This window comes from Pelodiscus sinensis, chromosome 25 (genome assembly GCF_049634645.1).
Source record: "Pelodiscus sinensis isolate JC-2024 chromosome 25, ASM4963464v1, whole genome shotgun sequence".
In the NCBI taxonomy this organism is placed as follows: domain Eukaryota; kingdom Metazoa; phylum Chordata; order Testudines; family Trionychidae; genus Pelodiscus; species Pelodiscus sinensis.
Window position 1 is genome coordinate 20345113 of NC_134735.1, and position 13764 is coordinate 20358876.

The 13764-nt window shown below is 42.5% G+C and overlaps 1 protein-coding gene across 1 annotated transcript; it reads left to right on the forward strand.

The window, feature by feature from the left end:
• The first annotated feature begins 2052 nt into the window (after nt 1-2052).
• LOC142819935 (maestro heat-like repeat-containing protein family member 2B) lies at nt 2053-13210 on the forward strand. Its single transcript, XM_075908902.1, has 6 exons — nt 2053-2545; nt 2715-2810; nt 3660-3764; nt 8920-9043; nt 10451-10560; nt 12938-13210. The coding sequence occupies exons 1-6, from the start codon at nt 2501-2503 to the stop codon at nt 13097-13099; spliced, it is 642 nt and encodes a 213-aa protein (XP_075765017.1). The 5' UTR covers nt 2053-2500; the 3' UTR covers nt 13100-13210.
• The last annotated feature ends 554 nt before the right edge of the window (nt 13211-13764 follow it).

A 13764-nucleotide genomic window follows, 5' to 3' on the forward strand; every position in this document is an offset into this window, starting at 1 on the left:
ATCAGAAGTATCCCGAAATAGCTATTCCGCATCTTTTGAGTGCGCCCGTTATTTTGAAATCTAACGGGCTCACTATCCCAACATCCCTGTAAACCTTGTTCCATGAGGGTTAAGGGACTTTTTGGAATAGTGCTTCATTTCAAAATTTGTTGCTGTCTAGACAATGCCAAATTTCAAAATAAGCTATTTCGAGGTAAGGGTGACCTGTCGATGCACCTTAATTTCCTTAATATGTATGAGTATCTAGCTCTACCTCTTGCTACTCAAGGGAGAATAGTGCTGGCTTGTATTTAGTTTATTTGCTATCACTGTTTCTTGGACTATCTACTTCCCTTTCCCCATATCTGTCTTCCTATTTGTCTGCCTGCTCATTATTTCTGCTCCTTAGATATATGGCTGTCCACTTGCCAGCCCTGATTCTGGTCTCAGTGCATAGTTCTAATCTCTCCACATCACTTTGCCATTCCATTCTACTCTGTCTAAGGCTATGTCTAGGCTGCAGTACTTTTCCGGGATCCCAGAGGGATCCCAGAAAAGCAATACCGCATCCACTTTTTGGAAAAGTGGATGCGTTCTTTCACCATCCCTGTAAACCTTGATTTATGAGGAAGGAAGGGATGGCTTGAAAGAGCAGGTTTTTCCAAATTTCGAAAAAGCCTTTTTTGAAAGAAAAGCAGAGACAGATTCATACTTTGCGTATCTTTTTCAGACTTTGCAGTCTAGACTTAGCCTAACTGAGACTCTCATTGTCAAAAAAAGTTGATCACAAATGAACCAAGTTGACATTTTCCAGTAGTTCACAAATACAAATATTAAGAACTATGGCCCCTGATATTGTCCACTGCAACACACCCAGACTGGGCACATTTCCTGCTTTTTTGGAAGAGTCAGTAATAGTGATATCTCTCTACTTCATATTCATTAACCAGGATATTTGTAGAATGTGCATAATGTGGCACAATAGAAATTGCTAGTAGCGGTTTTACATTTTGTTTTTCAGGTGTTGGGGATCAATGTTGCGAACAAGTTAAATTCTAAATAATCTGCCCTCGTATCTTGTGCATTTACTAGGCACAAGTTTCTTGTTTAAATTGCATAAAATTTGTTTTCCCTCCCACATCAAGCAGGAGTCATGACTACTCTGTGTAAATGGACCTGGGTTTACTTGATCAACCTGGGCCTTTTCTTTTTCTGAGATGGGTGTAGAGCTGGGGTTCTCTGTCTTCTGGGGTCTGCAGACACTTCTCCTGAGACTAGATCTAATTTCTACTCTTCTGGAATCTGATTCTCTCAGTTTCTCACCCACATCCTCTTGTTTTTCCTGGAAATGTAGGACATGGACCTGAAATCAACCCTCATCCAGAATGCAACAGAGATTAGCTGTGCAGTTTTGAAGACTGGAGACTCCCAGGCATTTGAATTCTCTTACAAACTGGAGCTCCTTGATTACATGATGGTGAGTGATTAGGAACTTTGAAGCCTGAGCTACAAGGGATTTTGTTATTATGTAATGAGACTGATTGTCCGGGTAGATGTTATTCTTTCCATTGGCTGTAGCTATACTACTGCAGTGTCATGATTTACCTGCCTGGCACCCAGAATGCTGGGTCCACTGTGCTTGGCCGGGATGCTGGCATATTGTGGGCTGTAACTGGAAGGAATGGATAGTGTCTGATGAGTTGCCAGGATACAGCTTGCTGACCTGTGTATAGCAGATGTCTCTACGGTCCATTTCTGAGGCAGAGAGCCACTGAAACAGTGTCTGTTTCTTACAGGTCTGGCATAAAGCCCTGTTTCAGAAGGTGAGGGGGAGGCTTCTCTGCCTTTCAAACCCACTTCCTAGTTTTATGTCTCTGTTCATGCATTTCAGGACTTCATTAAAAAGGAACCATTGGATTCCCTGGTGTCTCCAGTTCGTTACGAGGCAATGTTTGCGATTGGACAGCTGTGGTAGGATATTCTATGCCATATTTCTTGGCACTGTGATGTCTTCTCATTTGTTAATTCATGAGTGTCAGGTTGGGAGTAGGCTGATGCTCACATGGTGTTTTTGTTTTGAGGGTTTGAATGCGTCATGTCTGTTTGGAGATTTGTGCTTGAAAGGCACAAGAGTGGAGGTTGTGGGGCATGCCATACTACGGAGAAGAGTTCAGGTGGGGATGGAGGTGTCTGGCTAGCTGGCAGGGGGAAGGAAGCTGGTGGATTCCTCTAAAAAGGGAATTGAAGTTTTAGCTTTACTTCTAGATGAGCAAATAATTAACAGAGGTACAAAGAGGTGCACAGCTGCAAAGTGAAGGGCTGTTTGCATTTGGGGTTCTAGATTGGGATAATCTTTATTCATTTAACCCATTTTTTACTTGGCTATGGTATTGAATCTAACACGTGACTTCTCTTTCTGTCTTCTGACAGCAAACTCAAACCATCTCTGACCCTGGAGGAAAACCGTGAGATCCTTGATCTGTGTTTTAAAAGTGTATTTCCCCTTCCTCCCTTGGAGAAGATGAAAGAGGAAGGCAAGAAACTAGAGGATACTCTGCACATAGAGGTATATGACACCAATTCCCCTCTGGCAGACTCCACTGAGATCTCTGCCCAGCAAGCACTGGGTGATTGCAGCCACACATGGCCTCCCTGCAAAGTCATGGCTAACTTCACCTCCACCTCCTGCAGAAATGATCTGGTGTTGAGCCTCACTCCTTCTCTTCTGGTTTCAGTTGATGTATGAGTGCTCCTTAGAAGCCCTTAGTGAGCTAATGAAGATCCTGCTTGAGGAAGAACCAACCCCAGACTGGTTCCAGGAAATGTTTCATGTGAGTAGCCCATAGGACCAGGGTGATAATTGTTTCTTGTGTTATAGCAGGGATGATGCTCAAGCTTCTGTTGTGGAGGAATTTTCCGCAGCGGGTGAATTTTAGGGAGAAAGCATCAGTTTTTTCCTGAAGTAAGTGGGAATGTGTCCCATTGAAATCCATGGGAGCTGTTCCATTTTATGCCAGTGGTGGACTGAGATCTAGTTTTTCCAGTATAGTTAACACTACATGGACAGGAAAGAAAATCATCAGTGCAGTAACCAAATTCAAGAGGACCAGTGAGAACTGATCACCTCTTGTAAAAGGAATGAATTAGTATTGAGTTAAGCTCTGTGTATGGAAACTCATTCACCAAAGACTTCCTGCTCTTCAGACATAAACAGAATAGTTTGAAGAGCGGAGGGGAGGGGAGTTAGGTGCAACGTTGGTATGAAAATAAAGTTATAAAAGGAGCTGGGCTGGGGAGACTTCTCTGCTCCTCTCTGTCATTTGCCACTCAGCATGGGAGAAGCTGTCCAGGAAAGAGAACACAGCACCGGACCCCAAACTGCATGCAATGTGCTAGACAGCTGCCATCAGACAGTCTACAGAAGCCCTCACATACACAGAGCCAGACTCATCTCTCATGTAACTCCTTTGGCTTTGATGGAGTTACGTACACCAGAGGTGAATCTGGTCCCTGGGACTTGTATATACAAGGGTCTCTTTTTGGAGACATATAAATCTTTTGCTATATGGAAGTTAAATGCTTTGGAGAGGGATTTTAGTGACAATCAAACCTATTTAAAAGAAATGTTTGGGAGGGATTTTCTGGTACTAACTTTGTCCATTCTCCTGCTTTGCCAACAGCTACTAGAGACCTGGCTCAGTTCAGAGAAGGAGTGGGAGAGAGGAAGGGCCTTGCAGGCCAGTGTCTGGCTGCTAACTGCCTATCAGGAGATAGTTAATAGCACAGTGAGTATAGTTCTACTCTTCCTTGAGCTGACTTCCCCACTTAAATCAAATCTGACATTCAACGTGAATGCATGAGAAATTCTACTAGGCCTGCAGCTGGGGCCTCAAAGTGACTAAGATCCCTCTGCTTCCATAAGAGAAAGGTTTCCATAAGAGTGCTGTGACAGCACTCAGGCCAGACTGTAAGAAACAGGGCAGGCAGTTCCCCAGACGAGTGATTTTATAATTAGATTCACCAAACCAGTAAGAAAAGAGCTTCTACTCTGGTTAACAAAATACCAAACAATAGTACCCTTTAGGCATTCCAGACCTTGGTTCCCATCTAGACAACTAAGTCTAATATAATCACCAATCACAAAGGACTAGACACTTATCCTTAGGTTAATATGAATCACAGGTCTTCCCTAAATATCAGCCAATCCTTAATAACCGAATATCAGATTTGTTGTTAAAAGGAAAAAGAAGAGAGTTACAAATGGTTAAGTGATAGATATTTGTTAAAATGACTTTCACTTTTCATAGTTCAGGATCACAACCATGGTGGAATAAACGGCTGGCTTGTAAAAGTCTCTCTGGAATCATGCTAACCGGTCAACATCCAGAGTCAGTTTAGATGCAAAGGCTGTTAGTTTTTCCATGCATTTCCCAGACTATTCCAAATAATTATTTGGAAGATCTATGTCCTATGGCTTACACGTCCCCTGTTCAAAGTTTAAGCAGACTGGAGAGAGAAGATCAGTCCCATAACTTGTCTTTTATAGTTATTCTAGCCGGTTGGCAAGCCTCCTCACAGAAATTGTCGAAGCAGGATCTCTCCCTGAGAAAGAATAGGTCATGCAGATCTCCTGTCGTGCTTTGTTTTGAAGTTAATTTTCTATTTCCTATGCATACACTGGTAAATGGGTGATAGTCATTCACATAAGGTAATTAGCCGATCGTGGTCTTCCATTACAACACAGATAGTTAAGCTGAAGGCAATGTAAAAAATATTTTCTTGTACTGTCTTATATCTTTGATCTTAAGGTTAACTGAAGACAGTTGCATATCATTAAGGCAATTAAGACATGAAAAGGAATTGGAATCTACAAGCTAATTTGGTTATGTTAAACTTCTAGCAAGATATAAATACAGACAATAATACATAACATCTACCTTTCATATCTATTACCAAAATCCATGATGTTGGTGATCGCTAGTCTAGGACTTTTCTTTGGGTTCGTCTAGACTACAGGGTTTTGTCGACAGAAGTTTTGTCGACAGTATCTGTCGACAAAACTTCTGTCGACAAAGAGGGTCTGGACACATTCAGTTCTGTTGACAAAGCAAGCTGCTTTGTCAACAAAACCCTGTAGTCTAGACACAACCCTACATGCAATAACACCTTCTGTCGACAGAAATCTGTCGACAGAAGGTGTTATGCCTCGTAAAATGAGGTTTACCAGCGTCGACAAAACTGCTGAGTTCTGTCGACGTTATGTCGACAGAACTCAGCGGTAGTGTAGATGCAGGTATAGTTGTGTCGACAAAAGTCCACTTTTGTCGACAAAACTCAGTAGTCTAGACACACCCTTTGAAATAACATATAAGTGACTTGTCTTGATACAATTGCAGTGCCGCTTGTTAAGTTATTGTGGGTCACACATAAGTTGGCTGTGTCAGTGTCATAGATGCATTCTTATACTCTCAGGCTGTTAAAGTTGAATTTCTATTTCTATTTAATCAGATAAGAACATAAAACATGAATGGCCATTCTGGATCCCCCAGACAAATGGTTCATGTATCCTGTCTTCTGACAGTGGTGGGTGTTATATGCATCAGAGGGAACAAACAGAACAAGGCAATTGTTGAGTGATCTCTCCCCTGTTGTCCAGTCCCAGCCCCAGGCAGTCAGAGATATAGGGACACCCATATCATGCATCTCTGATCATCTTATATGGCTCTATCATACCCCCCTGTAAGCATCTCTTTTCTAAGATGAATGGTCCCAGTCCTTTTAACTTCTCCTTGTATGACTTGTCCCATATCCCATATCATTTTTGTTGCTTTTCTCTGAACTTTTTCCAATTATAACCTAACTTTATTTAAGTTGGAGGACTACAATTGCTTGCAGTATTCAAGGTGTGGGTGTACCATGGATTTGAAACAGTGGCATGATAAGAACATAAGAACATAAGAACATAAGAACGGCCGTACTGGGTCAGACCAAAGGTCCATCTAACCCAGTATCCTGTCTACCGACAGTGGCCAGCACCAGGTGCCCCAGAGAGGCTGGACCGAAGACAATGACCAAGCGATTTGTCTCCTGCCATCCCTCTCCAGCCTCTGACAAACAGAGGCCAAGGACACCATTTTATCCCCTGGCTAATAGCCTTTCATGCACCTAGCCTCCATGAAATTATCTAGCTTCTCTTTAAACTCTATTATAGTCCTAGCCTTCACAGCCTGATCTGGCAAGGAGTTCCACAGGTTGACTACACGCTGTGTGAAGAAGAACTTTCTTTTATTAGTTTTAAACCTGCTACCCATTAATTTCATTTGGTGTCCTCTAGTTCTTCTATTTAGGGAACTAATAAATAACTTTTCTTTATCAGCCCTCTCCACACCACTCATGATTTTATAGACCTCTATCATATCCCCCCCCAGTCTCCTCTTTTCTAAACTGAAAAGTCCCAGTCGCTTTAACCTCTCCTCATATGGGACCCGTTCCAAACCCCTAATCAGTTTAGTTGCCCTTTTCTGAACCCTTTCAAAGGCCAAAATATCTTTTTTGAGGTGAAGAGACCACATCTGTACACAGTATTCAAGATGTGGGCGTACCATAGTTTTATACAGGGGTAGTAAGATATTCTGGGTCCTATTTTCTATCCCTTTCTTAATAATTCCCAGCATCCTATTTGCCTTTTTGACCGCCGCTGCACACTGCGTGGAAGTTTTCAGAGAACTGTCCACGATAACTCCAAGATCCCTTTCCTGATTTGTCGTAGCCAAATTAGCCCCCATCATACTGTACGTATAGTTGGGGTTATTTTTCCCGATGTGCATTACTTTACATTTATCCACATTAAATTTCATTTGCCATTTTGTTGCCCAATCACTCAGTTTGGTGAGATCTTTTTGGAGTCCCTCACAGTCTGCTTCTGTCTTGACTATCCTAAACAGTTTTGTATCATCTGCAAACTTTACTACCTCACTGCTTACCCCTTTCTCCAGAGCATTTATGAATAAGTTGAAAAGGATTGGTCCCAGGACTGACCCTTGGGGTACACCACTAGTTACCCCTCTCCAATCTGAAAATTTACCATTTATTCCTACCCTTTGTTTCCTGTCTTTTAACCAGTTTTCAATCCAAGAAAGGACCTTCCCTCTTATCCCATGGCCATGTAATTTACACAAGAGCCTTTGGTGAGGGACCTTGTCAAAGGCTTTCTGAAAATCCAAGTATACTATAACTACTGGATCCCCCTTGTCTGCATGTTTGTTAACCCCTTCAAAGAACTCTAACAGATTAGTAAGACAGGATTTCCTTTTACAGAAACCATGTTGACTTTTGTCCAATAAATTATGCTCTTCTACATGCTTCACAATTTTATTCTTTACTATTGTTTCAACTAATTTGCCCGGTACTGAAGTTAGACTTACCGGTCTGTAATTGTCAGGATCGCCTCTAGAGCCCTTTTTAAATATTGGTGTCACGTTAGCTACCTTCCAGTCATTAGGTACGGAAGCCGATTTAAAGGATAGGTTACAAACTACAGATAATAGTTCACCAATTTCCCATTTGAGTTCTTTTAGAACCCTTGGATGAATGCCATCCGGTCCCGGAGATTTGTTAACATTAAGTTTTTCTATTTGTTCCAAAACCTCCTCTAATGACACTTCAATCCGGGACAGTTCCTCAGATTCATCACCCACAAAGGACGGTGCAGATTCAGGAATCTCCCCAACGTCCTCAGCCGTGAAGACTGAAGCAAAGAAATCATTTAGTTTCTCCGCAATGGCTTTATAGTCCTTGATTGCTCCTTTTATAGCTCAATCATCTAAGGGACCCTCAGGTTTTTTAGCAGGCTTCCTGCTTCTAATGTACTTAAAAAACATTTTGTTATTTCTTTTTGAGTTTTTGGCTAGCTGTTCCTCAAAATCTTTTTTTGCTTTTCTTATTACATTTTTACACTTGATTTGACAGTGTTTATGTTCCTTTCTATTTATCTCACTAGGATTGGACTTCCACTTCTGAAAAGATACCTTTTTGTCCCTCACTGCTTCTTTTACATGGTGGTTAAGCCACGGTGACTCTTTTTTAGGTCTCTTGCTATGTTTTTTAATTTGGGGTATACATTTAAGTTGGGCCCCTGTTATGGTGTCTTTAAAAAGTTTCCATGCAGCTTTCAGGGACTTTGCTCTAGTCACTGTGCCTTTTAATTTCTGTTTAACTAACCTCCTCATTTTTGGTGTAATTCCCCTTTTTGAAATTAAATGCCAGGGTGCTGGACTGCTGAGGTGTTCTTCCCACCACAGGAATGTTGAATGTTATTATATTATGGTCACTATTCCCAAGCGGTCCGGTAACGGTTATATCCTGGCCCTGATCCTGCACTCCACTCAGGACTAAATCAAGAATTGCCTCTCCCCTTGTGGGTTCCTGCACCAGCTGCTCCAAGAAGCAGTCATTTAAGCCATTGAGAAATTTTATCTCCGCTTCTCTTCCTGAGGTGACATGTATCCAGTCAATATGGGGCTAATTAAAGTCCCCCATTATTATAGAGTTCTTTATTTTGGTAGCCTCTCTAATCTCCCTCAGCATTTCAATGTCAGTATCGCTGTCCTGGTCAGGTGGTTGGTAATATATCCCTATTGCTAATTTATTATTATTTATCATATTATTATTCATCCGTTTTCCTAGTGGTTCCTAACATACCATTAGCATTTTTAACTGCAGCTGCGTGTTGAACAGATGTTTTTAGAGGACTATCCACAATGACTCTGAGATTTTTCTTGAGTGCTACAGCTAATTTAGACCCCATCAATTTGCATGTACAACAAGGATTATGTTTTCCAATGTGCCGTACCCAGGTACAGTAATGGAGTTCACAATAAGGAAGGCAAATAATGTCCAGTATAGCCGGAGAACTTTCATTCTTCATTCTTTTTTAATTAGCCTCAGGAAACTTTTGATCACTTTGGATATCTGATTGGGCTATTAGCACCATATACCTGTGCTTCAATTACCTCATCGCGTCAGTGGGTGGTTGACTGTATCAACTGTATTCTCAATATACAAGGTGAGGAGACCATGAGCAGGTGTAAGTAACTCTTCACTTTCTTTCATTGTTGTAATGACCATTTTTTCCATCTGTAATTCTTTCTGTCTTGTTAGCGACACTTATATAACAGAATGATTGGGGCCTTGTAAGTACATTGCTGGAAGAGAACTGCACAAATAATAAATAATCTGCAAATATTAGAGGGTGGGCAAAATATAGCACACAGGCCAGATCTGCCCTTCTCCCCAGAATTTCTGTCTGGAGCGCTCAGCTGATTAGCAAGCATGCCAGCAGCATGTGTTCAGCTGCCCCTCTCCGACCTTGCTCCATCCTATCTGCTGCTAGTGGTGTGTGGAGGGGAGGTGAGCAGGGAGGCGTGCAGAAGTCAGGGTGACCCCTTTGCCCCTGTCATCATCTCTGCAGAGCAGAGTTTGGGGAGAGGGACACATACAATAGTGCTGCTCCAGTCTGAAGTATGGTGAGTAACGGAGTGCCTATCTAAAGAGGCAGTGCACTGCTTCTAAGATTTCTCTGGCAGCCAGCATGTCCCTCTCTCTCTCTCTCTCTCTCTCTCTCTCTCTCACACACACACACACATTGTCTCACACACACTCTCTCCCCTGCCATATGCCCATATGTCCCCCCCTCTGCAGAGTGGGGTGGGGAGAGGGAGATGACAGAGCAGGACAGCTTTCCCTTAAAGAGACAGTTCATGATTTAGAAGTGAGCGAAGAGCCTGGGTTTCCTACCTAAGCTTTTGGTCAGCCCCATCTCTTTTACAATGAGAGTTCAGTAGAGGGATTCTCCTCCAAATCAGAACCTCAGAACAATCTACATGAGTTGTGCTTGACTAAGAGATTAGATTTAAATACTGAGAGCAGAGTGGCTACTGAAACCAGATATACAGAGAAAGATGCTCCACACAGAATACAGTGCCTGTTTAATCCTGTATGAATCACAATGAATCACATGCCATTACTGTTAACTTTCAGACATAGGGGCTACGTCTAGACTACATCCCTTTTTCGGAGGGATAAGGGATCTTTCGGGAAAGGCTTAATTTTCCACAAGATCAGCATCTAGACTGGCGCTTTTCTCCAGCAAAGCTCCGTGCCGAAAAAAGCTGCAGCCATTTTTATGCTAATGAAGTGGGGGAGATTTAAATCCCCACTTCATTAGCAATTGCGATACGTCTAATTTACATCCCTTTTCCGAAAAATGGATATAGTCCACACATAGCCTGATGGTAAAATTCTAACTCCATTAAAGTCAACAAGAATTTCGTCATTGGCTTTAGTGGGGCCAAAATTTCACACACAGCTGGTAATAACATACCCCCATAGATCCGCCTGTATGATTAGCTATGGATCAGAGGTTCAGTTTTATTACATGTTGCCATACTTTTTCTCCTTTTCTCTATCCTAGGTCAGTGCAGAAACCTGGGGTCAGCAGAGGAGGAGCTGAGATGTCTCCGTGAGGCACTAACAACTCCAGACCCTGAGGCTCTGTTTCAAGCATCTTGCAAAATGGCTAAGGTAACAGACACTAGGGGTGTGTCTAGACTACAGGGTTTTGTCGACAAAAGTGGACTTTTGTCGACAAAACTATACCTGCGTCCACACTGCCGCTGAGTTCTGTCAACATAACGTCGACAGAACTCAGCAGTTTTGTTGACGCTGGTAAACCTCATTTTACGAGGCATAACACCTTCTGTCGACAGAGTTCTGTCGACAGATGGTGTTATTGCCTGTAGGGTTGCGTCTAGACTACACTGCCATGTCGACAAAGCAGCTTGCTTTGTCGACAGAACTCAATGTAGTCTAGACGCTCTTTGTCGACAGAAGCCTGTAGTCTAGACGTACCCTAAGTGACTGTTCTAGTGGCTGTGCACCATTCATTTTCCCTTGTCCAGAGGACTGGAAAAGGGCAAATATAGTGCCCATCTATAAAAAGGGAAATAAGAACAACCCAGGAAACTACAGACCAGTTAGTTTAACTTCTGTGCCTGGGAAGATAATGGAGCAAGTAATTAAAGAAATCGTCTGTAAACACTTGGAAAGTGGCAAGGTGCTAGGGAACAGCCAGCCTGGATTTGTAAAGAACAAATCATGTCAAACCAATCTGATAGTTTTCTTTGATAGGATAACGAGTCTTGTGGATAAGGGAGAAGTGGTGGATATAGTATACCTAGACTTTAGTAAGGCATTTGATACAGTCTCGCATGATATTCTTATCAATAAACTAGGTATTTACAACTTAGATGGGGCTACTAAAAGGTGGGTGGATAACTGGCTGGATAACCATACTCAGAGAGTAGTTATTAATGGGTCACAATCCTGCTGGAAAGGCAAACAAGTGGGGTTCCACAGGGGTCTGTTTTGGGACCGGCTTTGTTCAATATCTTCATCAACAATTTAGATATTGGTATAGAAAGTACGCTTATTAAGTTTGCAGATGATACCAAGCTGGGAGGGGTTGCGACTAATCTGCAGGATAGGGTCATAATTCAAAATGACTTGGAGAAATGGTCTGAGGTAAATATGATGAAGTTTAAGACAAATGCCAAGTTCTCCACTTAGGAAGGAACAATCAGATTCATACATACAGAATGGGAAGCGACTGTCTGGGAAGGAGTACGGCAGAAAGGGATCTAGGGGTTATAGTGGACCACAAGTTGAATATGAGTCAGCAGTGTGATGCCGTTGCAAAGAAAGCAAACATGATTCTGGGATGCATTAACAGGGGTGTTGTGAGCAAGACATGAGAAGTCATTCTTCTGCTCTACTCTGCGCTGGTTAGGCCTCAATTGGAGTATTGTGTTCAGTTCTGAGCACCGCATTTCAAGAAAGATGTGGAGAAATTGTAGAGGGTCCAGAGAAGAGCAACGAGAATGATGAAAGGTCTAGAGAACATGACCTATGAGGGAAGGCTGAAGGAATTAGGTTTGTTTAGTTTAGAAAAGAGAAGATCGAGGGGGAACATGATAGCAGTTTTCAGATATCTAAAAGGGTGCCATAAGGAGGAGGGAGAAAACTTGTTCATCTTGGCCTATGGGGATAGAACAAGAAGCAATGGGCTTAAACTGCAGCAAGGGAGATTTAGATTGGACATTAGGAAAAAGTTCCTAATTGTCAGGGTAGTCAAACACTGGAATAAATTGCCCAGGGAGGTTGTGGAATCTCCGTCTTTGGAGATATTTAAGAGTAGGTTAAATAAATGTCTATCAGGGATGGTCTAGACAGTATTTGGTCCTGCCATGAGGGCAGGGGATTGGACTCGATGACCTCTCAAGGTCCCTTCCAGTCCTAGTATTCTATGTTTCCATGATTGTTTTATGCTTTCGTGATGTCTTTCCACACTTGGAGCGAGCTATGGGAGTGAGGCATAGGTATATGCTATGAATGCCATGTAAAAAACAGATTCCAGACAGTTGCATGAACATGCCCATGCATGTGCGTGCGCACATCCATCCATCCATCCATCCATCCATCCATCCAGGGGGAAAATATGTGAGCGGGACATCAAGCTGAGAAACCAGTCTTGTCACCTTGTGTGTTTACCTGAACCTATATTTGTGTGCATGCATCTCTTTGCATATTTTTATATTTTGTGAAAAGATGTCATGTACATCATAGAATATAAACTGGAAATTTACATCCTGTTTGTCCCATACAATGTTGTGCTAACTGTACAACCTAAGATCTAACCTGATATTATTAGTGTAGAATAGAGATGTGGTAGCTAGAAAGATTACAGAGAAAATTTTAATTGCAACTGCCTTGCCAGATATGAGCCCAATTAGCAATTTGCTGATGAATACATTATTTTCCTATACAGCTCTTAGGCCTCCTTTCTTAAAAGTACTGGAGCCGACTATCATTGCAATCTTTCCTGGTTTTGATCTGTCCACAGGTGGTTAGTAAGTACTTTCCCTCTGACCAAGCCACAGATTTTATTGAGGCCATACTGGATGGTATGCTGTCTGCTAGTCCCTCCTGTGCCACAGCAGCCGGTCTGTGGATGAAGATCATCCTGAAGGAGTGTGGAGGTGCCATGCTGGATGAGGTAAAATAGAAGCTGGAGAGGTTTTTCTGGCTAACCTGCAGGCTTTCAGGTCTTTGCCATCATTTGCAGTGAACACAAGTCTTGCTGTTTCTCCCCCTGGGATTGGAAGTTAATTCCATCTGTGTTCCTATCCTGAGTCAGGCAATGGGGGAATCAACAGCAGAAGACAGAGATAATCTAACGGTACATCTGCACTAGCTCGTTAGTTCGAGCTAGGTAGGGTAATGAGGGCAAGCGGAGTTGCAAATGAAGCCCGAGATTTAAATATCCCGGGCTTCATTTGCATGTTCCCTGGCGCCACCATTTTTAAATCCCCCTTACTCCAAACTCCGTGCCCGCGGCTACATGCGGCATGGACTAGGTAGTTCAAATTAAAGATCCTAATTCGAACTACCGTTACTCCTCATGGAATTAGGATCTTTAATTAGAACTACCTACTCCGTGCCGCATGTAGCCGCGGGCACGGTGTTCGGATTAAGGGGGATTTTAAAATGGCAGCACCCAGGAACATGCAAATGAAGCCCAGGATATTTAAATCCTGGGCTTCATTTGCAACTCTGCTTGCCCTCGTTACACTACCTAGCTCGAACTAACGAGCTAGTGTAACCGTACCCCAAGTGAAAAGGAAGATGCTTGATTATTTGTCTATCTTGTTGTCACAGTTTCCAGCCATG

What these genes read in the sequence shown, in the direction of transcription:
- LOC142819935 (XM_075908902.1), top strand. Translation starts at nt 2,501, where the DNA reads ATGAAAGAGGAAGGCAAGAAACTAGAGGATACTCTGCACATAGAG. An exon ending in CTGTATTCTCAATATACAAG is followed by an intron (nt 9,044 to 10,450) that starts GTGAGGAGACCA and finishes TCTCTATCCTAG; the next exon opens with GTCAGTGCAGAAACCTGGGG. An exon ending in CATCTTGCAAAATGGCTAAG is followed by an intron (nt 10,561 to 12,937) that starts GTAACAGACACT and finishes ATCTGTCCACAG; the next exon opens with GTGGTTAGTAAGTACTTTCC.